Below are 22,500 nucleotides of genomic sequence, written 5' to 3'. Positions count from 1 at the left end.
GAAATACTGTATTCAACATGTGATTATTAATTTAATCATATGTATTATTATTTTGTTGTATTGTTGCATTGTTAATTTGTTGTTTATATTTTTGTTTCAAATTAATTATTGTATTTTCCTTTTAATTTTATATAAAAGCCCTTTACATAGACTCACCCACACATAAGTAGGCCTACTTAAAATAATCAGACAACTTGTCTTTGTCTTGTCTCAGAGAACTGGGTCCTCTGCTAAGCGATCCCCTTCACACCTTGCAGTGCAGAGACTGTTGTCTGTCATTGTGAGAGGAATGTAACACATTCAATTCAAGTCCGTGTCTTTTCTCGAGTAGCCTAATGTTATGCAAAGCAACCAGGTAGACGCTATTGAGAACGGCTCGCCACTGACGGCGCGAACCTTGAGGCTATTGTTTTTAAACTTTAAGGCGTTAAAGACCGCCGCTGACGGTGCGTGCACGCGCGCCCCCAGCTCCCACAGTGTCAGAACTAAGGGTACGCCTACCCCCCCGTACCCCCTACAGCTCAACCCTGTGTGTGTGTGTGCGCGCGCACACGCGCATGTGTGTGTGTGTGTGTGTGTGTGTGTGTGTGTGTGTGTGTGTGTGTGTGTGTGTGTGTGTGTGTGTGTGTGTGTGTGTGTGTGTCTGTCTGCGTGCGTGCGTGCGTGCGTGCGTACATGTGTATGTGTGGGGGACCATTTCAATTCATCAATCGCACATCTGATGGGGGCAATTTGGACTGGTAGAGAAATTGAATTGTGTGCAACACTGGCCTGCCAGTAACACTTATCCCAGAGAAGAAGTCTGTATTGAAGCAGCAGCTGACTGGATAAAACTTGGGTCTATGGAGAATGATCATCAACATTTATCTAACACGGCACTGCTAGTGAACCCAGGCGCTAGCCTGATCTATTCTTGTACTGGAAACAGACGTCACATCTCACACACAGCACACCGTCAAGTTATGCCTGATTTTAAAAAAGCTGATCGGAAATAGCCGTACAAGCTCACAAGCTTGTAGATCGGCTATTGTCGGTTGTAAATCGGCTATTTTTGCCACATGGTACGATGGACAATAAGTGAAGCTATAAATGGGGTGGCAGTAGCTCAGGAGGTAGAGTGCATGGCTGCTTGGGAATCGCAAGGTTCCCGGGTCCCTCTGGGCTAGAGTCGAAGTGTCCTTAAGCAAGACAATGAACCCGTAACTGCTCCCGGTGATCAGGTTGGTGCCTTGCATGGTTTCCTCCACCGTCTGTGCGTGAAATGTGAATGGGTGAATGAATGTAATGCACGAATTTGGTGCCGAAGGTGCTATAGAAATGCACCATTTAGCATCAACTGTTCCCACACGGGCTGAAGAGCAACACGTGTTCTGTACACGGGCACACAGGGGAGTCCGTCGTACATGATGAGAGTGAGTTCAAGAGCGATTCCCTGATCGCTCATGTGTATTTACGAGCGGTCTCTCTCCCTCTATCAGAGAGGGTTCTGCCATAAATGCAGGTTAGGCACGGAAAATAAGTCAAAATGACGACAGATTGATTGGAGGCAATGATAAGTCTGGGATAATGTTGTGGCCACTCTCCTCCTCAACCATGGATGCGCTGCTTTGAAGTGTGAACACGCCAGCCCGTCCGTGGGCTGTAATTATAAAAGCCTTCATCAGCATGGAACAGGGGGGTTGTGTGCCCGTAAGACCTCAGCCAAGCCCCAGTTACCAAGCTTCTCCTCAACTTCTTCACTGGCATGGCTTGAAGCTACATTAACACACGTATGTTGTGTGTGTGCATGTGATATACAGCTCTGTAATGAGGGGCCAGGGGTGTGTAATGTGTGGAGAGAGGAATGGATATATATATATATATATATATATATATATATATATATATATATATATATATATATATATATATATATATATCCAGGGATGTAGTGTGTGTGTGTGTGTGTGTGTGTGTGTGTGTGTGTGTGTGTGTGTGTGTGTGTGTGTGTGTGTGTGTGTGTGTTCAATTCTTTGAAAAGGTTGTTTATGACATAGCATTTGCCCCATTAGCGTACAGGAGTACAGTATATTGTCTTCCTCATTAGTTTGTTGAAAGGCCTGCCACTCGTTTTCATCTCTGTTTATATTTGGGCTAATCAACCACTTTTTATGCTTCCAAATGAGATCAAGCCGTTTCCTTCGTCTTAGCGTTCTCTTCCTCTGCCAAAGTGCTTTGCATTCCACCCTCATATGTCCCCTCTCACGGCATCTACCTCCATTGTGTTTACTAAGTGGTGCTCAGTTAGAGAATGTAAAATAAAATCGAAGAGTCAATTGAAGAGTTCAAAGCGAGCCACAATCTCATAGTGAAATTTCTTCCAAGGTCGGATGTGCCGCTATCCATTAATCAATTAGCCACCACCCGGCCAAAGAAGCCGGAGAAAATGAGGTCACACGGCTTTCACTCAACAGCTGCCAAACGCTGCTCTCACATCTTGAAGTGCAACACCATCATTTTACAATTTTTTAAACATAGTCAAAAGAAGGAGACAAAAGCCAGTGCTGATGACCTACGCCGATGGCAAAGCCGTGCTGGCCTGGACATTGTTTCATCCTGTGTTTCCTGTCCACACCCAAGCACAGCACAGCTGGAATGAACTCTGAAGGCAGATGCTAGACACCCAGCCCAAACTGCCAACTTTTTTCTCTCTCTCTCTCTCTCTCTCTCTCTCTCTCTCTCTCTCTCTCTCTCTCTCTCTCTCTCAGAATCTAGATATACATACATGTATGTATACTGTATAAACAGGCAGTATACAGTATATGCTGTTTTTTATGCATGCACTCCTAAACAGAGGACAGAGTAGCAGTGCTGTCCCCTCTAAGTGGTGACAGCCAAACCTCATGACAAATATGTCTACTTCCAACTGAGCCACCATGGCTATAATAGACAGTCTGTGGACAGTGTTTTTCACAATGGATTACAGGAAATGTATAGACCTCAATTGTGCACCGGGGCCTCAGGAACGTAGCATTATGCCCCAAAGTGGGACATAAATGGAGGAAAGAAGTACTGAGTCACTTGGTTCTGTGTTGTCATCGTCAACACAGTCCCGTCCATCTGTGTTGGTGTCGGATTGGCTGGCCCGCTCTCTCTAAAGTGAACTCAGATACCTATAATGCTGGCTGCTCTCACAGTACTGCAGTTATGCACCACTAAATTATAGTGTTTTTTTTTCCTTCTTCTTTTCGAAGACTGCGAGCCCTCTTAAAATAGACAGCGGAGGAAATTATGGCCCTGTCAGTGTGTGTGCGTGTGCGTGTGCGTGTGTGTGTGTGACTGTGTGAGCGAGTGAGTTACACTGAAGGCATGCCATCTCACCCTGAAAGGAGCCGAGAGTGCGGAGACAGGCCCAGGGCCATTCTAAAATGTCTCCGTTTGTCTCCCGGTTAGATCTATGGCCGACCGTGGCCATGACTCTGCAAGTGGATTTGTGGTAAATCCATGCCTGGTGGCACACAGAATGGAGGCCATGTGTTCTCCTCCCTCATCGCTAGGCAGCTCTACACGAGCGGGGCGAAAGAGGAAGATGCATCTGGCGGGTGCGCCGAGCACACGAGCAAGCACTTCCCAACCAATCACGTGCCCCGAACTGCAACTCAGAAGCAGTGGTGAAAAAAAGTACTCAAATGTTTTGCTTAAGTATAAGTATCGATACTGCAATGTAGAAGTACTCTGTTACAAGTAAAAGTCAAAATTGACTTGAGTGAAAGTACAAAAGTATTGGTATCAAAATGTACTTAAAGTACCAAAAGTAAAAGTACTAATATGTTTGAAAATAGTAGATCTACAAGCTCACAACGCGTGGCGCGAGCACACAATCGAGCACTTCCCAACCAATCACGTGCCCCGAACTAGCAACACAAGAAGTCACACGCCAGCTTTAGCCTGCCATGCTGGATGGACCTCAGCCAACCACAACAGCGCTCTCTCTCCCCCACTGTCCTCCCTGCTGCTGTCTCCATGGTAACGCCCCCCCCCCCCTTCCCCCCTACCTGCACAGCATGCTGTGGCTGTAGGAGAGGCAGGTGTGAAGGCTTTGTTTTGTCTTTCATACCCCTCCTGTATTTCCTTTCCCATCCCTGTCGTAGTGCTGATTTTGACAGAAATTCTAGATTTACTTTTAGTCATAGTCTTTTGAATAATATTCAATTTAGTTTTTGTCATATTTTAGTCATCTGAAATGTTATGTCTAAATCTACAGTTGATTTAGTCGACTAAAATGTATTTTGGCGGTGCGTTGACGGCGCCGTAATGGCTGATTTAACACTTGGTTACACTCTGAAAATAGCCGATCTACAAGCTCACAACGCGTTGCGTTGTGAGCTTGAAGATCTGCTATTTTCAGAGTGCAACACCCGAGCGCAACACTGGATCTCTTCTCCACTCGTCCCTCACTAGCATTTTAGTCTAGTTTTTATTTGTTGACGAAATTGTCAATATATTTAGTCTGAGTTTTAGTCATCGTAGCTTAGTTTTGATCTAGTTTTCGTCAGTGACAAAAGGTAGTCGACAAACATTTTTCGTCATAGTTTTAGTCGACGAAATCAACACTGCCGTTAGCGTCTCCCTCCTCCATCATCCGTTGGTTCTGGGTTTCTCTTGGCCTATACCTGGCTCTTCATTCACTGCCTCCATGCATCACGCTCACTGTCTATCTGCAGGTAACAAGACGTACTTCATAAATATCTCCTAATCACCACTCCGGGGTAATTCATGAAGTCCAGAGTAAACACACAGACTGACAGACGGATCACCTTCAATGCACATCATGCATACATAACGAAAACAAACACATACTCGCACACAGAAGACACACACACACACGCACACAAGCGCACACACATACAGCCCTACACGTATACTTAAAAAAAAAAATACAACAATGTATTTATTTATACATTTTTCTGCGATGCAATGGAATGCGAGTGTGAATTAGCCGATACCAACTCTGGACTCCTGAATCGCAGCCCTCAACACATACAAAAACAATACACATACACCAAATGACACCAAGATATACACGTGCACAAATGACATCATCAACCTGCGACGGGCGCTGTCCCCCTTGAGTAAAGGATTAACTGTTTCTCAAATAAATAAACTATTTAAGGTGTTTTTCAGATATAGTTCCCTAAACAAGTGGTTCTCAACCTTTTCAGGCCGCGACCCCCCAAATTAATTCACAATGTTTGCCTCTTTCTTATATTATTTGACAATTTGGCCAATGTTTGACCAGTTTTAATTTTGATGCAGTAATGATGTTTTTTCTTTTCGTTTTTTTTTTACATGTAAAAAGTCTTAAAAGTCCTTAAATTGTCACTTCAGTCATCTGGGGACCCCCAAAAAATCATGTGGGTACCCCCCTGGGGGTACTGACCCACAGGTTGAGAACCACTGCCCTAAACCACTATGCAATGCTTGGCTTGCCAGTTGGCGCTATCACTCTTTAAGCTGGTAAAAGACAGATATCTATAAAGATTTGTTCATTACGCTTTATTTTATTCCCATGTCTGGTTAAAACCAACTCTAAATTAATCAACAAAATCTTTCGTATCTCCTGCCTAAACCTCCCTCCAGAATTCCTCCACTCTTGGACATGAGCACAAACAATGGAGCAGTGAGCCTTTGCCTTCACCGCATCTGGTGCTTAAAGCCGGAATAGTATCCGCGGATTCTGTGAAAAGTTTTTTTGGTGTAAGATACACTCTCATTAGCCAATTATATTGCAGACATTTTAGACGTGTATTATTCCCTGTCTGGATTTGGGTTGCTTTACAAGCTGTGCACACCACTGTTCCATTGTCGGATCCTGCTGTAAATCTGTTTTCCAGGCATTAAGCTTAGCTTTAAGACTTAGAGAGGATTCTGAACAGAACAACGAGAAAAGATCATAGAATTCTGATATGATTCCCCTTCCAAAGGGATTTTTTAACCAAAGCTGTCTCCTTTCAGCATGGACACATAAACATTCCTGTGTGCGCACACACCCAAATACACAGAGTGAGGACAGATGGGCTGTCTTCAACGGAGAGAGACAGATTACGTCTAAGTTTCTCCATGGGCTGCCTGGAAACAACACCTGGGTCTCCAAACGGGGAGAGGAGAGGAGAGGAGAGGGGAGGGGAGGGGAGGGGAGGGGAGGGGAGAGGAGAGGATGACACTTCCGTGTCATCGTATCATCTCCTGTAGTGTTACCATGGTCATCTGTCCATGGGTCAACAAGACTCACGGACAGCTCAGCAGTCTGCTTTGTCACAAAGCCTATTTCTTAATATCACACCCGACCCAAAACATCCTTCATCCTAGTGCTGGCCTCCAGAGATTCCATGGCTTTCATTTCTTACCACCCACTCTACTCGTCTTCTTTCTCATTCTTTTGTTTTCACCAGCCTGCCTTGGGTTATAGAACGCTGCATCATCTTTACTGTGCACCCCCCCCCCCTTCCTCTTCCTCTTCATCCTTATCCACCTTCTCCTTCCCAACACTCTCTCTCCCCTGTCCGGCTTAAAACACTGTGTGTCCTGGCATGACCTGTCCAGACATCGCACCATAGACGCTACGTCTTCTGTTGCACACTGCAGGGAGGGGCTTGCGCGTGTGTGTGTGTGTGTGTGTGTGTGTGCGCGTGCGCGTGTGCGTGTGCGTGTGCGTGTGTGCGTGAGAGAGAGAGAGAGAGAGAGAGAGAGAGAGAGAGAGAGAGAGAGAGACACACACACACACACACACACACACACACACACACACACAGTGTGAGCGCATGTATGTTGTGCATGCATGCATATGTCTATGTCTACTGTTTGTTGCTGACTCAGCGACGTAGAGAGTTGTTTGCTCTGCTATGCCAACATGTCCGCCCTGAACCCTTGTTGGCGTGGCATGAGAGGGGCCCTTTGAGTCTCAGGCCGAGAAAACGGTCAGGCCAGCTGGGCCAGAGCTTTCTGTCTGCCCAATACCACTGCCATGCCACGCCACGGAGCTAGCAGGCCTGGTGCCGGCGGACTCAAAAAACAGCCACACTGGCAAACTCTATCGGAAACTCTATCGTCCAGATAGTCATAGAGCGAGAGCAAAAGAGAAATGAAATACCCAGCGAAATCCTCAGTATTAATTTAACTCAGAGAGTGTATGCAGGATGACCACTGTCAGCCTGGAAACCTGACCAATCTTCCAGCGCGAAATTAGTCTGGCGGCGCCAGGCTACACCACCACTCCACCCGGCTACATCTTTGCTAGGAGGCTGGAAGCATCAATGAGTCCAAAGTAGGGATGGGACGATAATCGTTATTATCGTGATAAAAAAACACTCACAATAATTGTATCGTCAAGATTTAAATTTATCGTGAAATTGTCCTCCGTCATACACTAGAATGAATTAGCTTTTGTTGAGCTGCAAATTCAGTACCACTTACACCATCTGTACTTGATAAAACGGACCTGTAAACAACGCATTTGGTACGCTCTTATTTCACTCTACACAAATCGATTTGCCAAAAATAGCCGATCTACAGGCTCACTACGCGTTGCGTTTCAAACACGTTGTGAGCTTGTAGATCGGCTATTTTTGGCAAACGTTCAACCCAGAATAGGGATGCTGGGATTTCAAGTGGTTAACAAAAATGGATTTTAACTTTAAAGCATATTTTGCAATATTGTTAATCGATTATTCATTATTCATTATTTCATAACGTCACATCGCCCAGGCTGCCACGTGAGCGAGTGTGTGATACAAAACGAGCGCTCCCCTGTCCCCACTGCCAGCATACACAGGAGTGCTGCGTGGAATAGTTCCCAACATATGCAGGATGATTTTTGAGCGCTGTCTATAAAGAGAGGGAGGAAGGAAGGAAGGAGGGAAGGAAGGAAGGAAGGAAGGAAGGAAGGTGAAGTGGTGTGGATGGACAGACAGTGGTGGGGCAGTCAGAATGATATATAGCATCATTCACAGAAGAGAGAGTGTCAGTGAAGAGTGATGAGGATAGTCAAACATCCATTGAATGGGAAGAGAAAGGAGAGAGTGTGTTAGACAGAGAGGAGAGGAGAGGAGAGGAAACTCTATCCCAGTCGCTGCTGTAATGTCTCCCAGTAGCAGTGGTTGTGGAGCGGAGCAGTAAGTGTTCCTCTCTCCTCGCTACTTTAATGAGACGTGGCTTGGCCCTCCCTCCACTTAATTAAAGCCATGATTCACTTCTCTTACACCAGGGAAAGCTGCATCTACCAGCGCAGGACTACACACAGTAACCCAACCCGAGTCAACACACTGTGCCATTGTGTCTCTCTCTCTTTCCCAGCTTGGTCTCTCCACCTTCTCTTCCTCACTCTGTATTCCGTGTAGCTCTGCCGCGTTGGGTTGGGTTTCAAATGGCAGGGCTACGTTACCATGCTCGCTCCCATTCTCTAATTCTCTCTACGGAATCAATGTGCTGTCCACGCCAAGCGGTAGAGACTAGAGAGACGATCGAAACAAACTCCAGAGCCTAAATCCCTCACCTCCAGAACAAAAAATCACTGTCGCGCAAATACACACAAGCTTAATCTTGCTTCTGTGGCCCACGTGGTAATCCATTGGCAAACACAGACACAGAGCTGCAACTGCCACGGTGAAAGATAAATAAGAATAACAGGCCAATCTGAAATATTTGGGGCATAGGTTCGGCTTTGGCATCCAGGGAGTGTGTGTGCACAGTTTTGCAGCGACCGGGCCAATAGTGCCGGAGATTAGCTGCTCACAGACAGACGGACACACACACATGGACAGACGGACGGACGGACACACGGACGGACAGGGTGCAAAACATAGTCTCGGTCATTTCTTTAGGCCTGGCGGAGACAATAATGATTATGTACATGTACTTTTAATGAAAAGTGTAAACACAGACACACCAACACACTCTTCATGTCCTATCCTCATTTGTTTTTTCAAGCCAATCAGAAAGCCAAACACACACACACACACACACACACACAGACACACACACACACACACACACACACACACACACACACACACACACACACACACACACACACACACACACACACACACACACACACACACACACACACACACACACACACACACACACACACACACACACACACACACACACACACACACACACACACACACACACCCCCGACGGCCCCTTGTTCTCCAGAGGTAAATATTATGAGTGGTTTTGTGTTTGTCAGCCAGAGTGCTGCACTGGACCACCATTCTGTCACCACCCAAAAATGCCCCTACCTCCTCCCCTATCCAAGGGCCGGCTGTTAATAATGCCCAAATGTGGTTAACACGCGGCTCTAGTAGTCAGCTTAGTACTCAAGAGCTAAAACATAACAGCCAGATCAATATTTATCGGCAGCACTGGCGTGACTACATTCCCATCTCCGCCGAGAGTCTGTAGACATTCAATGGCAGTGGCACTTAATGACCAACGGGAACGGCTCAGTCTAGAACATAGATATTCTGATTCACTTACCCTACTATACTACACAGGCTGACATACTACAGACAGACAGACACACCTACAGAGTAAAGACACACAGACAAGACAGACAGACAGACAGACAGACAGACAGACAGACAGACAGACAGACAGACAGACAGACAGACAGACACAAATGCAACAGACAACCACAGATGCGGCAGATGTGTCAGTCAGTGAGTAATGGAAATCTTACAGATGGTCTCATTTTATTACCATACAAGGTTTTAAATATCACACACGACACGCGCAGAAACACACTCACACAGACAGGCATGTGTTTGTGAGCATGTAGTCACCAATTTACAATTCAGGCATTTTAGCAGACGCTCTTATCCACAGCGACTTACAAAGTGCCAGTACCACCTTCAAAAGTAAAGACATAAAGATTGATAATGGAATTAACCGCAAGTGCGCTTTGCCTAAAACACACGAGTAAGGATTAGAATTTGAGTGAAATGTTGCAGCGCTGGCCTCGATGTGATATGCTAACAATGGGAGGTCGATATAAATGGAAATCAGTCCAAATGCAAGATCAAGCAGTGAGATCAAAAACTGTGCTTTACGATGCAAGGCAAGCAGATGTCGAGCAGAAAGCGGCACTTAAGACTGACATTTTCCATCATTAACGTCGCCACCTCCGATGCAGAGGAAGGAGTCGGGGAGCGGTAATTATTGGGGGGGGGTGGGGGGGGACCCCCCTGAACATCTGTCAGCCCTTCATCTGTTTGATAAAGTCGTGTGCATCCTTACTCGCACCTTCCACCCATAACCTGATGCCACCACCAGTGTGTGTGTGTGTGTGTGTGTGTGTGTGTGTGCGTGCGTGTCTGGGTGATCTTTGTGAGTCTGTCTCGACATGTGCGCAGACTGTGCACGTACTTCCTGCCTGCCCTTTCAAGGCTGCATCAACGGGCCACTTAACATTATAGGCTCTGGTTGCGACTAGCGATCACACACGCACGTATACGCACGCACGCACGCGCGCACACGCACGCACACACACACACACACACACCTGAAAATCCTGCCCTGAGGTTCAAAAGCCTTTCCGCAGCAATCCCATGAGTCATAGTATTTTCCCATGATTCATATGACTAACGGGCCAGTAGCAGACAGACCGAAAATCTGACATACAGCGAGAGGGACAAGTGATCAGACAGACAGACAGACAGACAGACAGACAGACAGACAGACAGACGGTTATAAAAGAGCTAGTAATACAGAACGGCAGACGGGCATTGAGGAATACAGGGAGCTGGTGATCAGACACACAGGCCTGCTGATTGTGATGAGTGTGTGTGTGTGTGTGTGTGTGTGTGTGTGTGTGGGGGGGGGGACTCGCTGACTCTGGTTTTCCCATGCTCTATTCCCCCAGTATGCATTTTGAAAGACTTGAGTCAGTAAGCGAGTGAGTAGGTGTATGTGTGACGCACGTGTGTGCAAATCCCCCAAGGCAGCGAGTCCCAGAAGAATTATCATGGAGAAGCACATAAATTTACCAGCAACCAGCTTCTCTCTCTCTCTCTCTCTCTCTCTCTCTTTCTCACTTTCTTTTTAACTCCACCAGTCCATGAACTGAAGTAAAGTCTCTCTATGACTCTTAAAGACTTAATGATGTGCGCACAGTGTGACTGGGTGCGTGTGCGTGCGTGCCTGTGTGCGTGCCTGTGTGCGTGTGTGTGTGTGTGTGTGTGTGTGGGTGTGTGTGTGTGTGTGTGGGTGTGTGTGTGTGTGTGTGTGTGTGTGTGTGTGTGTGTGTGTGTGTGTGTGTGTGTGTGTGTGTGTGTGTGTGTGTGTGTGTGTGTGTGTGTGTGTGTGTGTTCATTATGCGTGCCCAACTAACACAGTAGCAGAACCGGGTCCTTTCTAATGAAGTCCAGACGTGGTGCCAGCAGATGGAAATCAACCCAATTTAGGAAATTAGGGGCCCTTGTGGGCCACCCCCGGATTCTGCCTTAAGTCGAGACAGTAAGGGATGCAGATTCAATGTGTGCCCTGACACAACCGCTCCAGGAATGTGGAGCGTTTGGTTAAAAGACCAGGAGATAAGCTGTATGTGGCTTCACCGAAGCCATGAATACAGCACAACTGTGGGGGCACCAATCTCTGCCCTCCCCCTTCCCCCCGCCAGCCCGCCGATGCACTGGATGTTTGATCAAGGATTTAGGAGTCAAGCTGGGCAGGAAAACAACAGTCCCACTAGAGATCACACAAACAGGAAGTCCGGGATACGCTCTCATACAATACACACAAGGGCAGAGGAGCAAGCTGGGACACGGGACAATGAATAGAAACAGGAAAGGGGGGAGTATACAATCAGACACGTACACACACATGAAGACGCTATCTCATCTCATCTCTAAAGGTTGTCTCTTCTGTTGCTCGTCTCTCTGTCGTCTGATAGCATCGGGTAGACTTTCTGTGGAAAACCGCTGTAACGCTCAAAGGGGACAGCTCTCCAGATGGGACAAACCCCTAAAAGTATTTTCTACGAAACACCAAAACATTACTTAAATTTAAATCACATAGTCAATTTTACAGAAAGGCAGCTGTCGGTAGTCTTGATCCTCCGATTACTATGATCCTGTATGAGATCATTGACCTCAAAACTCAGCAGTCTTTCCTTTAGTCCGTCACATTACTGGCATTACTGCCCCAGACCAAAGGCAGTGTGGAATTTAGAGGTTCCCAAAGAAATTCCATGCAAGGCTTTTCCATACATCCCCATTTGCTGGAGGAGTTCTTCCCTCTCTTGGTCGGGTTGCACCCCGCCACCTTACAAAAAACTAAAAATCCTCAGGTTTCCAAATTTGGTCAGTTAGGTCCGACACTAGTTGCGGTTGGCAACTTCTGAGTCACAAGGGCATTGTGGGAAATGTAAAATGTGAGTAAATGACTTTAAGGCCAAGGTGCACAGAATAAAAAGGGGAAAATAAACTGTACTACACACACACACACCACACACACACACACACACACACACACACACACACACACACACACACACACACACACACACACACACACACACAGAGATAAATACTGAGAAAACGGAGTCAGACTGACAGAAAGAGGGACAGAAAGGAGAGACAAAGAGAGAATGAAAGGGAGACACTCCAAACTATCTCAGGGGCACCTCACACACAAATCAAACAATTGGACTCCAAAAGAGTAAACAGCTCTAATACCCCTCTAAAAGGACCTGTGGGACAAGGCCAGCTCTAATACCGCTCTAAAAGGACCTGTAGACAAGGCCAGCTCTAATACCGCTCTAAATGGACCTGTAGACAAGGCCAGCTCTTACTGATGAAGCTGAATGGATCCGTCATGGCCATTGGCCACCAACCCACCCCAGGCAGAAACCCAATGGGAAGTGACAAGATTGCGGTAAGAAGGCCATGGCCCGCCTGTCCGGCTGTCCAGTAAACACAAATCCAGCCACACAGACGGCACCATTTGGCAGGGAGAGATAACCGCGACAACTGACAACCCCTCATTTGGCACCAACGACCTATGTCGGACCAGGAGTTCACATTTTTGTGGCTGTAGAAATGCACATGTTTGTGGGTTGGAATAAGTTAGTAAGAATATAAAAGTTTCCTTCCTGTCATTTTACTCTGACAAAGCGTATGTTGGCTGATCATGGACATCCATTCGGAGGATGACTTTATACCACCATGCTTTCCGACTTCTGATGACATTGCTAGGGGCGTGTGTGTGTGTGTGTGTGTGTGTGTGTGTGTGTGTGTGTGTGTGTGTGTGTGTGTGTGTGTGTGTGTGTGTGTGTGTGTGTGTGTGTGTGTGTGTCTTAGGGCCACAGTGTGATGCCACTGTCTCCCCCCCTCTCCACTGTCCGCTTTACAAGGGGTCGTGACCCCACTAGCCCTGGAAGAGAGGTGAGAGTTTACACTGGGAGGCGAGACAGGGTTTCCCAGGCCTGCGAAACATGCCTGAACCTAGGAAACGAAGGCTAGTCTCATTTATCTGATGAGACTACAATAGGGCTCTAGTGGAGTGGTGTGTGGGTGTGTGTGTGCGACACAGGAAGGGAGAGAGTGATCGACTGACTGAGAGAAAGAACGCGAGAGTGTATATAACAGGGAAAGTGAAAGAGAGCGTATAGAGAAAGAGACACGAGCTCAAAACTGAAGCCTAAATTATTCTTTGTTGTATGACAGGGTCGCTCACCTAAAATAACCATTTAAAGGGGAGGGAGATAGAGAGAGGAAAACTAGCAGGGAATTAAAATTTCCAGTGCAGATTAATGGTAAACAAAAACAGAGACGGATGAGATCGAGGAGTAAGAGGACCTGCATATTAGGCAAATCAACAACAAACGCAAAACAAGATCCTTCATAACCATGCTGCGCGTTGAGCGTGGTGTCTCATTCACCCGTAATAATGACCTTAAATCAAAAGTATAGGCCTACACTGTAGCACTTAAGCACAGCAGGAAATATCAACATCTCTATTCACGCACCTTTTTTTAAAGTCATCTTCTCTCATAGCAGCTGTAACACTGCTATAACCACTACAAAACACATGCAATGTCTGTTTCGTTCGTTGTGCCACATTCAGAATATGATGCAATGCGATTTGCTCAATGTAAGTGGGGCTTGTCTGGTGAACAAGTTTCATACACAGTAAAATCCTGAGTTTATTTATACATTTATGACTCTCTCTCGACTCTCTCTCTCTCTCTCTCTGAGAGAGCACAAATGTAACCAAATGGACCCTTTCGGGTCCATTTGCCTACATTTGTGCTCTCTCAGAGTGAAATGCTCACTGAGGATGTTACTGTGTAGAGAGTGTGTGGTTTCAGTGGGTAGACTGTCTTCCTTTTGTTTCAGCACCAAGTCGCTGCCTATAGGCTACAAGCAGGGTTGGTGTGGCCACTTGCTTTGTTTCACAGACTTCCTCTCTCATCTGTCAACAGTAGGCCTGTCCTTCCTTCTTTTTTTTTTTTTACATAATTATTCATGCATTCATTTATGGATGTGTAGCTATTATAGGCCTAGGCTATCTCTGATTTAAGCATTATAGCCTCCATCATTTCATCTGACCAAATAGGAGCTCACACTTCCAGTCATTGGAAGAGGATGCAGCTCAGCCATGATGTTTCGCCCTATACACTACAGTAACAGTACAGACAAGACAGTATACCTGTTGTAAGTCGATATGTGAAAGCGTCGGTATTTTGTATGCAGGGAGGAGGATGCTTTGGAATGGATTCCGCGCACAGAGCTTCGGCTGTATTACAGCGGAGGAGAGCGTCGCGCACGGAGCTTATTGGCACGGATTCCACGACACAAAAAGCATCCACACACACAGTGAGAAGCAGAGAGAGAGAACCGCTCCCTCCTCTCTCTCTCTCTCTGTATCTCTCTGCCACTTGTCAGAGGAATCAGCATAAATCATAAATCATAGATCACACCCACATGCATGCAGCACATCTCCCAGGAGAATGGTGTGAACGATCAGACCCAAGACAAATTGCCTTTAATTAAGTGTTGCATTGAATTGCACTCCAGGCATTGTTACTGTGTCATTTGACCTAATGATCAGTCATTTTTTGGCAACACCGGATTGGATTACGCGTTCATTTCAGGCGACACTGGATTGAATTACCGGCGTTCATGAATTATTCCGCCGTTTGATTATTGTACAAGCTGAACAAATCGACATGATCCTCTCAGGGCAGCCCAAGCAGGGTGTCAACACACACACGCACGCACGCACACACGCACACGCACACACACACACACACACACACACACACACACACACACACACACACACACACACACACACACACACACACACACACACACACACACACACACACACACGAGGGCAGGCAACATAAATGAAATCCAAGAAAGGTCCTACCTGGTTGGAACATACTTTGGAAATAAAAGATGACCAGAATAAAAGATCCCAAACAAGTGGCGAAAACCATCCGGCATATTCTGCTCATCCTCATCAGTTCGAGTAGAGTCTGTTTCATGTTCGGAGGAGAATGAATGGATAACGGGGTGGTCCGTGGTGGTCCGTGGTGGTGGTGGTACTGATGATGATGGTGATCCTCCTCGTTGCGATTGTCCGCTGGTCAATGAGCTGAAGCGTTCGCTACGGATTGTACCATTCCGGTGTTGCCAGGTTTTGTGAGAGAGATGAGCAACCGCGTGTATGAAAACAAGCCCAAAAGAAGCCACATCATGAGCCCTTTTAAAGCATCCGGGATCTGCTATTTAAAAAAATAAATCTTTGAGACATTTTGAAAAATACATCTTGTATGGTGGGGGGGTCCCTGGTATAAACTATTTTCAGATGGGCGTTCGCAGACAAATACATGTCAATTTGGGGGTCCTTGACTTGAAAATGTTTGAGAACCACTGGTTTAAACGACATTAGGAAACAAGCCCAAAATAAGCAACTAGACTTCAGAAACAAGCCCTAAAACACGCAACCTGGAACAAGTTACAACCAATATTTACAAGCAACTTTACAGAAAAACAAGCCCAAAGTGGCTTATAATAAGCGGACATGGCAACACTGATTCCATTCCGCCCTGCAGGAGGAGGCACCCCCTCTCTCTTGCCAAAGAATGAGCGCACCCATGTGCGTTATACTTAAGTAAAAGTATCAATGCTGCAATGTAGAAACACTCTGTTACAAGTAAAAGTCCGGAATTCATTATTTTTTTTACAAATTTAGTACAAAAGTATCGGCATCAAAATAAACTAAAAGTACAAAAAGTAAAAGTAGTCATTGTGCAGAATGATTTCACAAGTTCGAAATGTGTAAAAAATAATAATATGAAAATAGCCAATCAACAAGTTACAATGCGTCACGTTGTGACCTTTACAGTCTATGATTGTGACACATTGTGAGCTTGTGGATCGGCTATTTTCAAATGGCCGAAATATATATGACTGAAGTGGTAGTGTCTTTGAATCAAAATCTACAAAGTAACTAACTAAAGTTTTAATTGTAGTGGAGTAAAATTACAATATTTGCCTCTGAGATGTAGTGGAGTAAAAGTAAAAGTAGCCTGTTGAAAATGTAAATACTGAAGAAAGTAAAAATACCTCAAAACTGTACTTGAGGAAATGTACTTAGTTACTTTACACCACTGGTGGTGGACAAAAGTATTCAATTCAACCCCATGTAGGCTACCTGAGTCAAAGTTACACCTGGTCAAATACTACTCAACTACAAGTGAAAGTTGCTCTGTCAAATTTGTGCTCGAGTTAAAAGGACTGGAGTTAGCTACTTGCTTTTAAAAATGATTAAGTTTCCCCCGTGCCCAGATGTCCCTAGTGCCCGCTCTTCTCCACCCCAAAGTGCCCACTCTTCCAGGTGCCCACATTTCCCTAGTGCCCGCTCTTCTCCACCCCAAAGTGCCCACATTTCCCTAGTGCCCGCTCTTTTCCACCCCAAAGTGCCCACATTTCCCTAGTGCCCGCTCTTCCAAAGGTTCCCAGTTTTCCCTAGTGCCCAGAATGTTTTGGTGCCCACCTTTCCTGTTACCTTTAAAAGGGGGCACGGTGGCGCTGTCGTCCTGGGTTCGATTCCCACAGGGGATGCTGTGGGCGCTGGGGGCGTGTTCTCTCCTCCGTGTCATCAGTGCCCATACCCTAGGTTGGTGAAAGGGCCTCTCTGTGTGGAGTTTGCATGTTCTCCCCGTGTTAGGTACCCTCACAAAAATATGCAGTAATCCTGGTCACTATACTGCCTGCCAGGGTGCCTGATGGAGGGGAAAGGAACTGGTTGGAATAACGTGTTCCTTCCACGCCCTACGTCCAACCAGGGAAACTTAGACTCTCCCCTGTCAGGTGACAAGAAGGCCAGTTGGCTCTCATGCATTGAAGGAGGCATGAGCTCGGCCCTGGCTTCCCTATGTTGGCAGAGGGAAGGTAGTGCCCAGGCCATAGACAATTGGCACTGGGTGTAAAAAAAAAAATGGAGTTACAAAAACAACCACATCTACCAACTCAAGCTTGTAGATCTACAAGCTGTGAGCTTGTAGATCTACAAAGCTGTGAGCTGCTATTTTCACAATATTGGAAATAAGGCTTAAGTGGTACATTCATACTTATCCCCTTCCTATAAGTGTAGTGGAGTAAAAAGTACAATATGTGTCTTTGTAAGTAGGATATCCAAAAATACAAACACTCAAGTATAGTACAGATACTCCAAAAATGTACTTAAATACAGTGAGTACTCAAGTAAATCTCATTACTGTCCACCACTGCAAAGTATATACATCAGAACTTATGCTGCAATGGAAGCTGTCACTTACTTAGTTTACAGTAATATTTAAATACATTTAAGGATAAAGTGAAACTTATAAGAGAATGATCCGATCGTATTAAATATAAGTCTGGTTAAATGGGCACATGGCTGGTAAAATATATAGGGGAAAACTGACGCGCACATTTCTGCAAAGAACTGTGCTACAGAGAAATATGATACCAAGGTGGGTCTAATGATATTAATAATTTCTTCAGATTCGTTCATTTTTATTATCTTGTCAATATGATGAAATCAGTGTGAATTCCTCTGCTCACCAAGAGCACGCAATACATATACATATAAAGCTATAGCATTACCTAGTGGCGGAACAGTAAATTGCAATAAAGGTCGATTGTGCCTAGAATATCATCCAAGGCAATGATGAGAGCACTCATTGATGAGGGATAGATATATACTGTACACCTTGCATTTTAAGTTCACAAATGTGCCCTAGAGGCCTAGACAAAGTCATATACACAGCTAAATCTTGATCAAATTATGATCTAATACCATTTACAGTCTGATGTCCAAAAAAGTTAGTCCTGTGCACTTTTTGTAATGGAACATCAGTCTTACTTAGGCTATACTACCCTGCATCTCAAGAAGGGGACAAGGTGGCCTGAAGGGTAATCTGAAGAATTTGCATCCAATTGTTCAAAAGCTATCAGCGCTTAGTTTGAACAGAGCACTACCTGCATTAGCAGGGAATGAAGTGGGGCCTCTGAGGATTGAACGCCACGACACACACACACACACACACACACACACACACACACACACACACACACACACACACACACACACACACACACCAAGAGAATTGAAATTGCACACTTGAACTGTCACACCTGCCTTATTTATTTAAATGCACACTACTGTGTTGAGATGGCAGCAAAAGCTGCAGTGTCAATATAGCACGCTTATAAAGGACACCTGCCTGCTCCTCCCTCCTGTCTCTGTTCTCATCTGTATGAGATGCTTTGCTTAACGATCCACATTAATATTCAGCTGTGGTTTTTAAGACAGTTACTTTGCCCTGTAGGGCTGAAACACATTGAGAATATAAAAAAGGACCAGAAGAGTGAGGCTGTGTGTGTGTGTGTGTGTGTGTGTGTGTGTGTGTGTGTGCGTGTGCGTGTGCGTGCGGTTAATTTTAATGTCTCAATAAGTATAGTGTGCGTCAATTAAAGCAAGAGCCCAACTGATAAACTCAGTTAATTTGGGTAATTCTTTAATCTCTATCTTGTTCATTACATGAAATTAAGGCATTTCAAGTCCCTCAGGCAAACGCTGTAGCGGTGGGAACATGGCATGTAAAACTGAGCTGTTCCTCCATGTAAATGCATCAAATCCCAGAGTCTTATCGCACTTCAGCAGCCCTTTAAAGCTCCGACACGCTAAAGCTTACAGAGCATTTTAACCCATTAAAACGGGGAAAGCATCTGTGTCATTTTAGATTTTAGCTATATATATATACATATAGCACATTGGTTCTCAAAGTTTTATTTTATACTTTGGCTATTCAAAAATAGCAGATATACAAGCTCATAGCGAGTCACTTCGTGTCACACTATGAGCTTGTAGATCTGCCATTTTTGAAAAATCATGAAAATGTGTGCAAATCTTTGAATATATATATTCTTTTAAGCGAACATTTTTAACTAAAATCTTTGCTTCTGGTCTTGGGGGTCGCTGGAACAAAATATTTTGAGATGGGGGTCCGCGGCCAAATACATATAACTTTGGGGGTCCTTGACATGAAAATGTGTTTCCAGAAAAATGTTAGGATTTAGAAAACATTTGTAGAATCGGCCCCTCAGATCTTAATGGGTTAATAGCACCTCTAGCAAATTCTAACTTCCCATTTAAGTTGAGAGCTGTAAAAATGCATTTAGTAGCGTCTTAAAGGTTTTGCCAAAAGGAAACGGCTCTTTTTTTTTTTTTAAAGAAAAAGAAAACAAAACGTTATATAGCTGCCCAAACAGAGATGGGCTTCACAAACAGGAACTGTGTCAGCAGCAGGGCATCAGTCTCCGCCCACCTGTCAATCAGGCTTAAGGCAAAGACGTCACTGAATGGTTGGTCGCCATCCTGCTGCCCAGCTCTCTTCAGGTTATAGCTGCTGTCGTTCAATCATTGTTGCCCTCGACAACGATGACTGATAGCAGGGGGGCTAACCTCAGCAGTTTCCCCTCACCATCATCGCCTCAGAGGTGCGCTGTGTCACGGTCAATGCGGTCAACACCTGGACCATATAAATATAACACCCAGAACCATTACAGACCAAAGCCATTTTCACGTTTATTCAGTATCTATAGAATTAACAAATCACATAAACTCTCTGTACTCTCAATAAAGTCTGAATAAAGTTCTGAAAAGCAACCCAGTCAAATAGGAGCTATAAACTGAGATTATTAAATTACCTATATGAATAATTCAGACACACAGCATTAGGAGAAAGGATGTCATTAGAAAGCGCTGCTCTGTCATTAAGTCCAGAAAGTGCGGCTCTTTGAAGTGCCAAATAGGACATGAGAGTTCATGTAAAAAAAACTAAAGCACAAGGTGTGCTCAACTTGCTTTCACAAAAGTCTCTCAAAGCGTATCGGTGCTGTAGCCCTGTACGTCAAATACAAAAGAAAGAACAGCCAGCACACGCTGGCCTTTCTAGATTGGGATTGCTGCAATAAATTACATCTTCATGGCCGTTGGTTCTTTATTTTTGTACTTAATGTAATGAAACCTAGCTCGATGCACACACCACAATGTAGAGGAATAACTGAGAGAGGTGTCATGATATATATTCAGAACCTACCTGGGCTGACAAAGGATGGATTCCCACTGTCGAGTCCAACTGTTGTTTGGTAAGACCACACTTCATAGCTGCAGCAAAACCTTGGACAATATCTCCAGCACTGGGACCCATTACATGGAGACCAACCACAAGTTCCTGTCAAAAAAACATGGCATGCAGACACATTGTCAGATCCAAATTATTAGATACTATTAAATCAACACATAGTTAGACTTTAGGACTGATAAAAGGACAGCGAGGGTGATTATAGATAATATAGCTCAACCCCAAGGGCTGATATGACCAATCAGATGACCAATCAGTGCAAGCAAATCGCTGTGCTACACGAGCTGTGATTTGCATGCATGTGAACCCAAAACACTGCATAATATAAAGGGGAGCCACACAGGTAAAGCAGAGTTCCTTCATATTTGAAAATAATAAAAATAAATCACATTCACATTCACATGAGGTATGAGGTTAAGGCTTTATTAACCACTTAAACCCTATGTACTTTATTGGCCGGGGTCCCCCAGGGGAATAAACGTGGTCCCCTTCCTTCAAAGCGCGTGTCACAACACGACGCATTGCGAGCATGTACAGTAGATCTGCCATTTTTGCTGAATGTTTGCCTAATTTCACAGAATGTTCGCCACATATAATACATAATATTATGGGCCTTATTTTAACGGCTGAACTTTGAGCCATGGCACATGGTCTTAAAGGGGAATACCTTCTATAATGTCTTGTGAAACAGAATATATATCATATGCCATTATAAACAACTAAGATTTACTTACATAGCGAGTATATACGGAAATGGTAAGTCCCTTTGTGTAAGTAACATGATGACGTTTCTAAACCAGTGGTTCCCAAACTGGGGGTTGGGAACCCCCAGATGATTAGCTTAAAGGGTCTACACCATGAATTTTAACTTTTTCTTCATTTTTGTGTGTTTTTGGTCTCCCCCACCTCTCTTCTGTTCCAACAAATACCCGACTTCGAGCATGCAGGCTTTCATAGGCTATCTGTGGTTTTCATGTAAATTGGTCTGAAAACAGTCCGTCAGATTTGTTCCCCCACCCTACGTCACGTCTGGGAACAATTCCTCCCGTTTTTCAGTTCTAACCAACAAAAAAAAATCCAAAAAAAAAAATGTTTTTTTTTTTTTCATTTTTTTTTTTTTTATAAATTTTTTCTTATTTTATTTTTTTACTTTTTCCACACAGAACCAGGACATGACATGCATACAAACTGGCTCAATAGCGCCCCGTGCCAAACAGGACAATGTGGTATTGCAGGTGAAAGTGCTTTATAAGCCAGAGAGAAGTTAGTTGGAACGAGTATATCTGAGGCTTGATTTAGGCTCAAACCTTTTGAAAAACGTTTGAGGGACATAAACAATATGATATCAAATATTATTATTATTTTTTAAATTCATGGTGTAGCTCCTTTAATATTCCACATTGTATTTGCACATTTCTAAAGTGACAATTTAATGACCTTTAAGACCTTTTTAATACCAAATTGGCCCAATTGTCAAATATTATGTAAGAAAGAGGCAAACATTGTAAAAATAGACGATCTACAAGCTCACAACGCTTTATCTGTGGAACCGATATGCCTCAACTCCTACAATTCCAAGTGCTTGTCAGGGTGGGGGGTCCCCCATTATTTTGGGAGGTCGCAGCCTGAAAAGTTTGGGAACCCTTGTTCTAAACGAACGTGATAAAGTGATGACATTTCTAACAGCGTCGGTCAGAGCCTTCCAATGAGGAGCCAGAATGTCATCACGTTATCACGTTCGCCTGGAAACATCATCACATTACCAGTCCAAATAAGGGTATTTATGTCACATAAGATTTACCCCTACTTCC

The 22,500-nt window shown here is 44.6% G+C and overlaps 2 protein-coding genes across 5 annotated transcripts in view; both read right to left on the bottom strand.

Annotated features, from left to right (window-relative positions):
- chst11 (carbohydrate (chondroitin 4) sulfotransferase 11) overlaps positions 1-15,650 on the bottom strand; it is a 74,773-nt gene extending 59,123 nt beyond the window's left edge. For 3 of the 4 annotated variants that reach the window (XR_014600175.1, XR_014600176.1, XM_084049442.1), the window contains exon 1: positions 15,421-15,650. Coding sequence is in view for 2 of the 4 variants with exons in the window: in XM_084049442.1 (XP_083905568.1) it covers positions 15,421-15,538 (118 nt within the window). In the remaining 2 variants the exon portion in view is untranslated. The remainder of the gene's footprint in view (positions 1-15,420) is intronic. The other variant, XM_084049443.1, reaches the window with a different exon arrangement.
- A 3,657-nt stretch (positions 15,651-19,307) lies between these two features.
- The window catches only part of LOC311039969 (thioredoxin reductase 1, cytoplasmic-like), an 8,846-nt gene continuing 5,653 nt past the window's right edge, over positions 19,308-22,500 (bottom strand). The window contains exons 14-15 of the mRNA XM_084050008.1: positions 20,645-20,779; positions 19,308-20,074 (exon numbers count right to left, since the gene is read on the bottom strand). Of these exons, the coding sequence (XP_083906134.1) occupies positions 20,009-20,074; positions 20,645-20,779 (201 nt within the window). The 3' untranslated portion in view covers positions 19,308-20,008. The remainder of the gene's footprint in view (positions 20,075-20,644; positions 20,780-22,500) is intronic.

This window comes from Gymnoscopelus microlampas (genome assembly GCF_963454915.1).
Source record: "Gymnoscopelus microlampas genome assembly, chromosome: 23".
Taxonomy (NCBI): Eukaryota; Metazoa; Chordata; class Actinopteri; order Myctophiformes; family Myctophidae; genus Gymnoscopelus; species Gymnoscopelus microlampas.
This window is presented reverse-complemented; position numbering and strand designations above follow the sequence as displayed.